The sequence below is a fragment of the Xenopus laevis genome, chromosome 7S, assembly GCF_017654675.1.
Source record: "Xenopus laevis strain J_2021 chromosome 7S, Xenopus_laevis_v10.1, whole genome shotgun sequence".
Classification (NCBI taxonomy): Eukaryota; Metazoa; Chordata; class Amphibia; order Anura; family Pipidae; genus Xenopus; species Xenopus laevis.
This window is the reverse complement of record NC_054384.1, coordinates 85246332-85258878: the sequence shown is the minus strand read 5'-3', so window position 1 is coordinate 85258878 and position 12547 is coordinate 85246332. Positions and strand designations below refer to the sequence as shown.

General features: G+C 36.5%; 1 protein-coding gene across 2 annotated transcripts in view; it reads right to left on the bottom strand.

Annotated features, from left to right (window-relative positions):
• The window catches only part of ajap1.S (adherens junctions associated protein 1 S homeolog), a 132041-nt gene extending 119947 nt beyond the window's left edge, over positions 1-12094 (bottom strand). Inside the window, exon 1 of one of the 2 annotated variants that reach the window (XM_041571474.1) lies at positions 12011-12094. Coding sequence is in view for 1 of the 2 variants with exons in the window: in XM_041571475.1 (XP_041427409.1) it covers positions 12011-12039 (29 nt within the window). In the remaining variant the exon portion in view is untranslated. The remainder of the gene's footprint in view (positions 1-12010) is intronic. The other variant, XM_041571475.1, reaches the window with a different exon arrangement.
• Positions 12095-12547: the final 453 nt, after the last annotated feature.

Below are 12547 nucleotides of genomic sequence, written 5' to 3'. Positions count from 1 at the left end.
ATTTTATATTGTTCTGATTACAGTTCAAATTTTAAGGTTTTAGAACCTGCTGCTTCTCCCTTCCTTGTAAACGTCAGATTCTTGATGTTTATTAGTGATTGCGATAAAAAAACACTGCAAAAACCTGCCGAGTCTGTGCCACACAGCAAACCTGCTTTTTTCACCCATCAAACAAAAAATTCTACTTTATCATCTTTTGCCAGTCAGCAATGCCCTTAGAAGAGAATTAGGGGCAGATTTATCAAGGGTCGAAGTGAATTAGAGGAAATTCAAAGTAATTTTTTGGATACTTTGACCATCGAATAGGATACTACGACTTTGAGTTCGTAATATATATATATATATATCTATATAGTTTGAATATCCGACCATTCGATAATCGAAGTACTGTCTCTTTAAAAAAACTTCGAATTCAATACTTCGCCAAATTAAACCTGTCAAAGTGCTATGTTAGCCTATTGTTAGTTTTTGTTAAAATTGTTTGATTGTTCACTGAAATCCTTCGAATCGTTCTATTCGAAGGATTTAATCGTTCCATCGAACGATTTTACTTAGAGCACAAATGGCCAAATTTGATGTAAAAAAAACTTCGACTTCGATATTCGAAGTCAAAGTATTCCAATTCCAATCCAATTCGATGGTCGAATTTTCGAAGCTTTTTCTACTTCGAAATTCGACCCTTGATAAATCTGCCCCTTAGTGTTACTGCAAATTTGGATAAAAGGTTCAAGGTGCTCTACGAGGAACCGATCCTACTGGCAGTGCTCTTGATGACTACCCAGATTTCAGCACTGAGACAGGCAGGTTATTTTACAGATAAACAACATTTACTTATTCTGCTCAGTCATTAAAGTAAAGAGACAGTGTATGGTCACTCTTAACCACATAGCACATAGTAAAGGAAAAGAACACTCTATATATAAATAGTGTTATAACAGTACCTTTTATTATATGTTAAATGTAAGTTAAAGGGGCTCACCTTGAGATAACTTTTAGTATGATGCAGAGAGTGATATTCTGAGACAATTTGCATTTCATTTTCATTTTTTATTATTTAAGGTTTTTGTGTTATTTAGCTTTTTATTCAGCAGCTCTCCAGTTTGCAATTTCAGCAATGTGGTAGCTAGGGTCCAAATTACCATAGCAGCGATGCACTGATTTAAATAAGAGACTGCAATATGAATAGGCGAAGCCTGAATACAAAAATGAGCAATAAAAATTAACAATAACAATACATTTTTAGCTTTACAGCGTATTTTCTTTTTAGAAGGGATCAGAGGAAAAAGGCAAATAACTATTGATTTAAAAAGTACTCCCTTAATGGCTAAAATATTCTTTTAAACAAAAAAATGTTACAACCTAGTAAATATGAGAGATGAATAAATGCTATAAAGTGTATGTCTGCATATGTAAGCAAGAGAGTTCTGAAGACTAACAACAATGCCATTCTTGGAGTTATTTCAACCCACACAGACAGTGGACAACATTAATACTGAGAATTAACTTGAATATTGGACAGGAAGAGGATGAAACTTGTCAAAGTCAGGTAGGATAAGGAGGAAATGAGAGATGTCAGATGTAAAGAGACAGAAATGAGATTCTACAACAGAATAAAACAGAGACACAGACAGACTTGTCAAGTTGTCAGACAGCTAGCAAAAGTCAGCTAGCCACACTTTTTTTTAAAATATATTCTAATCATTGCCTGAACATAAAGAGAATCTAAAGAGAATATTAACAATATTCATATTTTAAGGAAACCCAAAGTTTAACATGTTATTGTTTCTGTACTAGGACATACCTAAAGAGGCTTACTTTTTGGTATGAGCTAACTTTGACCAAATTCAACATCTCCTTGTTGATTTAACTGGTATTTGCCACCACTGCATGCATTTGAGTGGTCTCCCCAAAATCATATCAGGTCACAACCCCTCAGCAACATGACCCCTAATTCTTCTTGCAAAAATAAGTGTCAGGACACATGGGGATCAAACCCTGGTCTGTGCAGTGTGTTGTTGAGCCACTGGGATCTTTTGATGTTTACTGCTCTTTAGAATCCACACAAACTTAAATATCCTCTGCCACCCTCTCAGTCTCTGCCACCTCCAATTTTATTACAAACAGATGCCTGTAGTGGCACCATGAAAGGCCTATTTAAACCAATATCTAACTGCCTCCCAGGGCAGGATCATTGAATTTAGATTGGTAATACCCCCCCCCCCGGCTTTGTTCTGCTCCAGTCCTATACCTACATTCCTGCCCAACCTTTATTCCGTCGTTTCTCTGATTTCCCAGTTTTGACCTCTGCCTGTGCCATGTACTTACTCTTGTTTGCTGCCAGCTTTGACCACTGCCTGCTCCAAGAACCTTCTCTAGTTTGTCATCTGCCCTGACCCCTTGCCTGCCTAGGGGATTGTAATTGTATGTAAATGTTTGTTTGGTCTTGCCATTTATTTCACTTTTTGCTGTTTGATGACTTTTTCATTATTAAATCACTATTACCTGACCTGTGTGTCATACCTGGAAGCTACTTGTTATCTACCAGTGAGAGCTGAACATCCCTTCTCCTAGATGTATGCTTTAATGTACTTGCTTTAAAAGGCTGACATTTTCTTAGCTGTTTTAGGGGGTTCCTGTATCTATAGACTGTGTATTTATGTATGTCCCAATATATTATACTAAGTTTCATGATCAGGTCTTGTTTCCTTCACCAAGCACAGGCCTTTTGGAACTATTGACATTTTTAATTTAAATCAAAACAAAATCAGTGTTTTACGTACAGTCTCCTGGGTTCAAAATTCTGGTGTTGTGAACTATAAGTTAATTGATTTGAATGCACCAAGAGGTACAATCCACTTCCTTTTCTCTTAAGCCATTAAGGAAATCAATACTTTGTACTCAAATGCGAGCTTTTAAACAAATCTTGTCTAAACCTTACATTTTATGAGCAATCGGCAATTCATGTGTGCAGATGTGTATTAAGCCAAGCAAAACACTAAAGGCATATTTAGTGGAGGTGAGAGACCTTTAAATAATGTAGCTTAAATGTTTTAACTAAGCCAAACAAGAAAATACTATGAGGGTAGTTTATTCAGTCAGTACTAATTACATTGCTTTTAGATCACAGCTCTTTTATAGAGCTTTATTCCAGTGTCTTAATTCTTAAATAACTTAATTCACCAAATGTAGATGTATGTTCATGTAAAAGTACAGTATTTGTATATTCAGAACTACTGTATATCTTTATAATAATAATCTAATGCATCAATGTAATGTGTGTTTTGAAATATATGCTTTCTTCTGGCTAATAAAGAAATACCATGTTTTAGATTTTTTTATGTGTATTAAAGGGCCACTGTACACTAAAATTTTCCAGCCTAAAAGAATGCTTTTTGATTTGTTTCTGTTGCAGCTATCTCTATAACAACCCATTATCATTATCTGTCCAGACTTATAATGCCATTAGACCACAACCTGCTTTATTCTTCTAAAGGGATGCTGATATTATAGAATGGCTATTGTAGGTGATAACATAGGTTGTGGTCAGAAAGCTATGATGTCTTATTAAAGCCTTAAAATTACAGGCATAGTAGCCAAATGTTAAGGGAAAAAAAAGATAATAGTGCAATGTATAATATAACTTTAAAAGGAGTAATGCCGTGCTTTCATGGAAAGAATATATTCAGCTATTCTGAAAATAATGTTTCTACTATTTCTAAGGCTATTTGACACATTTTTAACACCCTCTGTATAATGTAACAGTCAGTGATGCTGTAATAAAGGAGGGCACCACCTATAATTGTGGCAAATAAGGGGCTTGGTGGCATGCCTTGCACTTAAAGAGAGACATAGCAACAAAATAATTTTGATAGTTTTGATAATCAAAACTCTGAGCGAGATGATCTCTACTGAATGAATACAAATATATATTGACATCTTGCATAAGCAGAGCTATCCACTGGGTTCCTCTGTATTCCTGTGACTCTGCTGCTGTGTTGCACCCCTGATTGGGTGATTATTATATATTTTTTTTCTATTTTTGCAGATGATACTAAATTGTGCAGAAACTATAGATTCCATGCAGGATGCTGCCACTTTGCAGAGTGATTTGTCTAAGTTGGGAAACTGGGCAGCAAACTGGAAAATGAGGTTCAATGTTGATAAATGCAAGGTTATGCACTTTGGCAAAAATAATATAAATGCAAGTTATACACTAAATGGTAATGTGTTGGGAGTTTCCTTAAATGAGAAGGATCTTGGGGTTTTGTAGATAACAAGTTGTTTAATTCTGAGCAGTGTCATTCTGTGACTACAAAAGCAAATAAAGTTAGTTCTGTCTTGCATAAAAAAGGGCATTAACTCAAGTAATGAAAACATAATTATGCCTCTTTATCGGTCCCTGGTGAGGCCTCATCTGGAGTATGCAGTTCAGTTTTGGACTCCAGTCCTTAAGAAGGATATAAATGAACTGGAGAGAGTGCAGAGACTAAGTGCAACTAAATTGGTTAGAGGGACGGAAGACTTAAATTATGAGGGTAGACTGTCAAGGTTGGGGTTGTTTTCTCTGCAAAAAAGGCATTTGCAAGGGGACATGATTACACTTTACAAGTACATTAGAGGACATTATAGACAAATAGCAGGGGACCTTTTTACCCATAAAGTGGATCACTGTACCGGAGGCCTCCCCTTCAGACTAGAAGATGAGAAATTTCATTTGAAACAAAGTAGGGGGTTCTTTACAGTGAGGACAATGAGGTTGTATATTGCACTGCCGGGTGATGTTGTGATGGCTGATTCAGTTAATGCCTTTAAGAGTGGCTTGGATGATTTCTTGAATAGACATAATATCAAAGGCTATTGTGATACTAAATTCTATAGTTAGTATAGATATGGGTATATATAGTTTATGTGAAAGTAGGGAGGGGTGTGTGTATGGATTCTGGGTTTTCATTTGGAGAGGTTGAACTTGATGGACTTTTTTCAACCCGATTTAACTATGTAACTATGTATATAATTAAGCAAATCCAGTTTAACTGTGCATGACCCTTACAGTATCAATAAAAGGAAATAAGTGTTAAGTATATTTAGTAAAATACTGATAATATAAGGTAAGGGTTCTAACAAAGAAATATTTAAGAAGGATTTGACCATCAATTTTCATTTTATCAACTGCTAAAATGACTTTACTGCTTGTTCAAGGCTTTCTTTAATAGTTTAACTCCTGCCTTAAGCAATCTGGTTTCTGTTAGATAATGTCATAAAGTATTTATCATCCAGTTCAGAGATCAAAAGGTCATCTGCACTTGTTTCCACTACATGACCCTTCTCAAAATGTCACCTATTAGTAATCCTTCCATTTTCATTAATTTCTGCAGGAGGTCTGAAGCTGGGAAATCTCTGGAGTGCACAAAACCTTGCATGCCATTTAACCAAATTCATGCTTTAAGTGACTTTTCTGACACATTGATAAAGATGTTCAATAGCTTGTGAGATTTTACCCACTGGAGAGTTTAATTACCACTTAGTCTGTCTCTCCCCATATGCTTTGGAACTAGGTACAATTTACAATATGACAATATGGAGTCAATCTTCAAATGAGAAATGACTAAATAGATGTGGTAATGATCCTCTGGGGTGTATTTCAATTTTATGACTTCCATCAGTTATAATCTATCATTTTGTTGGATCACTTGATAGAAGGTTTCATTTGGATACACGTTAGTTTTCTATGTTTTACCCCCTATTCTTACAAATTCATGTTGTGGCTTTGGAAAATTTTTTAACTTGTTTCTTAACGAGTTCATTTTTATATCAATCAAGTATAAATGTTTTTTTAACAAATGTGTCATTCTTTGTATATACAGGTATGGGATCCGTTATCCATTGCCCATTATCCAGAAAGCCTTGAATTAAGGAAAGGCGGTCTCCCATAGCCTCCAATTCATCTAAATTATCATTTTTTTTTAAATGATTTCCTTTTTCTCTTAATAATAAAACAGTATCTTGTACTTGATCCAAACTAAGGTATAATTAACAGATCCCATACCTGTATAGCATTTTAGTAGGAGTTACTTTAAGCAACTAAAATAGTATTATCAAAAAGCAATGTTTTAACTGATTTTAAGGTAAACCAACTTTACTACAACGTTACATGGGACCAATTATCGAGCTTGGGGCCTGGGGTTTTCTGGATAATGGTCTTTCTGTAATTTGGATTGCCATGTCTACAAAAAATATTTAAAAATAAAATAAACACAATAAGATTGTTTTAATAGCGAAAACACTACAATAATACAAGGATTTTTGCATTAAAGAAAATCATTTTATCTGTACAGTTCATATAGAACTGGTACATCAAATCATTTTACTTTTTTTAAGGGGTTGGGGGTGATGTCACTTTAAGGCTCAAAAGGAAATTGGTCAAAGAGAAACAAGGCCAAAGCTGCTTTAACCTAGGAGATCTTGGTCATCCTTTTTTCTCATTAAAAAAAATATTTTGGGAATTCTGTTCCACTTACTTATACAACCTAAGCTAGAATTCAAGGGTTTAGTGCATAAACCTTTCTTTTAGTAGAGTTGGTGGTTAACACCTCCCAGCATAATCAATTATAGTTCAGGATTAATTATGGGCAAATCCAGACTCATTTTGCCAAAAATTCGCCAAAATGCATTGAAGTCTATGGGTCTCAAATTGTTTTTGTCTCGCAATGAAGTGCATCAAATTGTTTTTGTTTTCATAATTTTTATTAGGTTTTCCAAAGCATAAACGATTTACATTTTAATAGATCATGTTAAGCACAATAAGATTACATAAATGCATATTGTATGTCATGCAACTGACATCACAAGAGTATATAACAATTATATACAGTCATATGAAAAAGTTTGGGAACCCCTCTCAGCCTGCATAATAATTTACTCCACTTTCAACAAAAAAGATAACAGTGGTATGTCTTTCATTTCCCAGGAACATGTGAGTACTGGGGTGTTTTCTGAACAAAGATTCAGAAGCAGCATTCAGTTGTATAAAATTAAATAAAATGTGAAAAACTGGCTCTGCAAAAATTTGGGTAATACTGATTACCGGCAACACCAAATTGATTGAATTAGCTTGTTAAGCCTTGAACTTCATAAGCAGGTGTGTCCAATCATGACAAAGGGTATTTAAGGTGGCCAATTGCAAGTTGTGCTTCTGTTTGACTCTCCTCTGAAGAGTGACAGCATGGGATCCTCAAAGCAACACTCAAAAGATCTGAAAACAAAGATTGTTCAGTATCATGGTTTAGGGGAAGGTTACAAAAAGCTTTGAGGTTTAAACTGTCAGTTTTAACTGTAAGGCATTTAATCAGGAAGGCCACAGGCACAGTTGCTGTAAAATCCAGTTCAGGCAGGCCAAGAAAAATACAGAAGCAGGATATGTAGAGTATTGTTTAAGACAACCCAAAGAGCACCTCCAAAGACCTGCAAGAACATCTCACTGCAGATGGTGTAACTGTACATTGTTCTACAATTCGGCACAATTTGCACAAAGAACATCTGTTTGGCATGGTAATGAGAAAGAAGCACTTTCTGCACTCACGCCACAAACAGAGTCGCGTGTTGTATGCAAAAGCTCATTTAGACAAGCCACAGTGCTTTGGAATGACGAGTCAAAATGTAGTTATTTGGTCACAACAAAAAGCACTTTGCATGGCGGAAGAAGAACACCGCATTCCAAGAAAAACACCTACTACCTACTGTCAAATTTCGTGGAGGTTTCATCATGCTGTGGGGCTGTGTGGCTAGTTCAGAGACTGGGCCCTTGTTAAAGTCAAGGGCCAGATGAATTCAACCCAATATCAACAAATTCTCCAGGATAATGTTCAAGCATCTGTCACAAAGTTTAAGTTACGCAGGGGTTGGATATTTCAACAAGACAATGACTCTAAACACACTTCTGTTAATCCAATAAACTTTATGTCACTGCTGAAATACTACTGTTTACATAAGTCATGTTATATATTAAAATGAAGTTGCTACTTTGAAAGCTCAGCCAATGATAAACAAAACGCAAAACAAGAATTAAGAGGGGTTCCCAAACTTTTTCATATGACTGTAAATATAAGTACGATCATCAAATTTTTTTGTTGTATCACATTTTTTTCACTCATTGGAGTCCATGAGCGTAATTTTTTGCGCCGAAAAATTTTGCTCATCACTATTCAAAAGCTAAAGCTGTAATCACATTAGAGGAGGATACACTTATATCAGTCTCTCTTTCCCTGACCATAACCTTTACAACTAATTTACCTTATATATTCCTCTCCTTTGTGGAGAGATATCTGCCACTTCTGAAGTAGTATTGAAGAATATTGTAAACCTACCAGATGTCATGACTTCTAATTAACAGAGGGGTAAAAATGTGCAAAAATTAAGCAGGCAGACTTGGAGTGGGAGGCAGTTGCTTTATGGTAAATTCCCCTCTGTTTTGCCTTATGATGTCTTCTTACAGTGTGATATCAGCAAGCCTAAACTGCACCTTTTACTTTCTTTACATCTCTGTGTTAGAACTTCAGGCAGGCAAGATTCTGATGGCATTCTCAATCATTGCTAAGCTTTGGATACTGTTTTGGTGTGCTGGTTCGTGCAGTGTAAGATTTCTATTATAGAACATTTCCCCTTTATAAAATGCAAGTCCTCTCATTGTGCAAGGCTTGAGAAATTTGTTTCATACATTTGACAATGGGTTTAATAAAAGATGCCTTTCAAAACAAGAAAACAGAACATGCACATGATAAAAGTAACATATCAATTCAAACAAAAAAACTGAAACCATTTTTGGTAGGGGTGGGCAAATTTTTTCGCCTTGTTTTGCCGTTTATGTCGATAAACTTGTAAGGCGTCAAAATAAAAATTAGACGCCCATAGACTTTAAATGCTGTTGCCAACATTTCAATGGCGGCAAATCTTTGGCGAAACGAAACAGGTCAAATTCGCCCAAGCCTAGTTACTGGTTTTGTTGAGCTTCAATTTGTCTGTATAGTCTACATGTATTTACCTCCTAGCTCCAAAAACAAATTTAAATATACATATAATATCTGTATAATATGCTACACATGGGTGATAATCTTGTAGATGTTTTTAGTTCTATTGCGTGCAATTTCTTCGTACCTTACTAGTCTGAGCCGTGCAAATGGCAGCCCTATACAAAATTAAACAAACTGTATAGTCACAGAAAATATGCAACTCCCATGTCCTACAGTGTGACTAAAGGGATAATGTGATCACATGAGTCTAGCAGACTCACAATCATTAATCAAATCCTACGTGCTGCCTTCCTGTGTCTATGCTTAGAATAATGTTTCTTGCATTGGCTTAAACCCAGATTGTTAAAAAGGGATTTCCATTGCCCTATATGACCAAATGTGAGGCAGCTTACAATGGATGTGTTTGGGAGCAGTCACCTTTACACAAAGCCTTCTGCCTCTCCAGGCTACAGCATTAGCTTATGCCTTGCAATACAAACTAAAGCTTCCAGCTGCTTTCATGTACCATTGCTTTAACTAACTCTAGTGTGACTGCTGCTATAGAGAATTTTGTCTCTGATTCACTCCAAAGGTCACCCAACCAGTCTACGAGTACAGATAATGTCCCTTGACCTCGTCTTTATTCAAGCAGCTTTTTGTCTCCCATATTTTTGCAAAGGTGTGTTGGTTTAGTCAGGTTTTTCAGGTACATAGTGATATAAACATTTCTACCACTGAAGAGCCCAAAACAGTCCTTATTCTCATTTCTCAGTCTTCCATTTTCCATAAAGCAATTTTAACAAAAATGGCCAACTGCATGAATCCTGTTCAAATATAATTGATCTAATCACTAGGAATGACACAGCTGAATCCTGAAATCAACATCGTTTTCTGTTACGGCTCCATAACCTCTTTGTACCACCACTTAGCATCATTTATCTAATATGTAGACACTGAGCAAACACACTGAATACACAAGCAAGCCACTTACATGGGAAACATTTGTTGAGAAAATAAGAAACAGATTATCATTTACAATTATCATTTCCATACATGCCATGTGTAAGAAGTTTCCTTTATGCTATACGTATATAATGTGTCCTTCATGATTTCCTATAAAGCATTAAGCCATTGGTACATTGCAACAGATTCATATCTCCAGGTTGAAAAATGTTAACTTTCTGAAACATGAAAATATGGAAATACTACAATGACCAAAAACCTTTCAAGCCTGATTCTTGCAAGTTAAAGTTATGGATATAATTCAAACTCTATATCCCACTCTTGTGAACAGATAGCACTACATTCAAACTACAACTAATAAAGCAAATTACTAATTAGTCTCAGGGGAACATAACAGAGGCTTTAGAATTCCTTATAGTTAATACGTTTATGTGAAAATGCTTAGAAAAAAACACACATAGGAATATAACAGTATAACAGCTTTCAATGACCATTCACTGCAATGATTTAATGGTTATTCAAGATACAGATTAGTGAAGATCTGTCATTTAACTGCTTTTACTGACATTGCAACTGTGTAGTAAAGGGATTCAATGTAGATACTATTAAGACATTCATTTAGTGGGGAAAGCTTGTTCTTTATCTTGCATTGCTATTAGCATAAAAATCAGGGAATCAGGTCATACCAGAGGATGACATCCGCAAGGACAGCCTCAATCAGACTATATAGATAAGCAGAGTTTTGTATCTGACTGGTGCCCATTGTCATTACTTTTTATCAGCTGAACCCTTACAGCTGCAGATCTCAAGTACTTTTGTAATGAACTGAAGGATCTTTTAATTTATCCAACGGCTTTTGTTAAATTGCATCTGTCCTTGTAACAGGTATGTTCTTTGTATCCAATGGGGACCCATTAAGAGCGCATTATTCATTGACAGCTAAGCTGCCCTAATGTTCTCCTATTCAATTACGCACACATACACACACAAACACAAGAAGAATTGGTTAAAATTCTATAGAATGTTGATCACTTGCCTCTGAAAAGGATGAGACCTTGCAATGGGAATAGACTGCTTCTAAAGCTGGAATCTAGTGTCCTCTAGTGGCAAGCTGAAGTACAAGCTGTTAATTATAACTTCCCAATCAGTTCTTAAAACCTAGAAATGATCAATTCTTAATAAAAATTATTTCAATAATCCATCCTCCGTGATGCTGATAACCACATCTTTACAGTGCTATATGTGACTGGCTGAGGGAAAACGAAACCCCTGCACAAATGAAAAGGATGGCAGTTAGGAGCTGATCAATGAGTTAGCACTGGATAGATTATTTTGATGTTAAAAAACAGAGAAGCTTCAGGACTGCATAAACTTAGTGCAGTTCTGAGAAGAGATGAAAGACGTTGGCAGAGCAGCATGGCAACCGAGAGCACACAGAGCAGCTGAATTGTGTATCAGATCGTTAGACGATGGAAATCTACTGTGTTAATTATATATCTCAATGTGTGAACTAAGTGAAATTCTTATCTCCGGCAGCCCACTGTGAATGTGCCATCTAAAGCAGTAGTTATAAGGACACACTGGGTGCATTTGTGCAGAGTAAACCCCTCCAGTCTGGGAGCCACAGGTTTCCCAGCTATTGAGTTCAAGGCCAGCTGACCTTGAAAGAGTTGCATGATTAGGTATAAATAGAGGGCAGCTGCCCCTCCTTTCCCCATACAGAAAAAAACATAAACCCCCATTCATCTTGCCCTTCTAATAATGCAAGCGACAACTACATACGTGACAGACAAGCACAAGTCAAATAAGATATTGTTATTCATCAGCAATCCTTTCCTAAAAATACACTCCTGCTACATTCTGCTTCTCTACATTTGCCAAACATTCCAACCCCTCACCACAAATAAAAGGTCAGTCCACCTTGATGTTTTATCCCCATTACTGGGCACTTGTTATTTAAACATCAATACAATTGGCTGCCCTGCATTTCAGGCATTATATGACACCAACTCCCATTCCCATGCCCCCCAAAAATTCCTTACCTGATTCCTAAAAGCTGTGTTATCCACATGGTCACGTTTCAAACCCCCAAAAGATCAGATGTTTAAGCACTTCTCCATTTGTGCTTCCCCCCCCAAAAAAAAGTGGTTGTCAAAAAAAAAATATATGCAAATCTACCAGCAATTCCTTTGGATGATCTTAAATTGAATTCTCTGTTGTTTCAGATTCAGGGGACTCAGAGGCTCCAAAAACTGAAGACATTCCTGCATAGATTTTGACTCTAATGACAAGGAGTGAGATTTAGGGCAGAAAAGGGGAGAACATCGATCCTGGCATAGGAGGGGGCACGGGGGAGAAGCTGTGAGCAGGGAACCTCATGAGGTCTTTAGACGTTTTGGCGCACATCTGCTCTCTGAAGAAGGGATAAAAGCAGCAGGCAGCAGCGAGTGATGTCCCTTTGAAGAGCATTTAATGACAGAGGGAAGGCAGCATGGAAAGGAGAGAGTTCCACCAAGAAGGGAAGTTGTGAGGCTCGGCAGCCCCCAGCTCTCTCAAAGGCAGCTTCCTTCACATCAGCC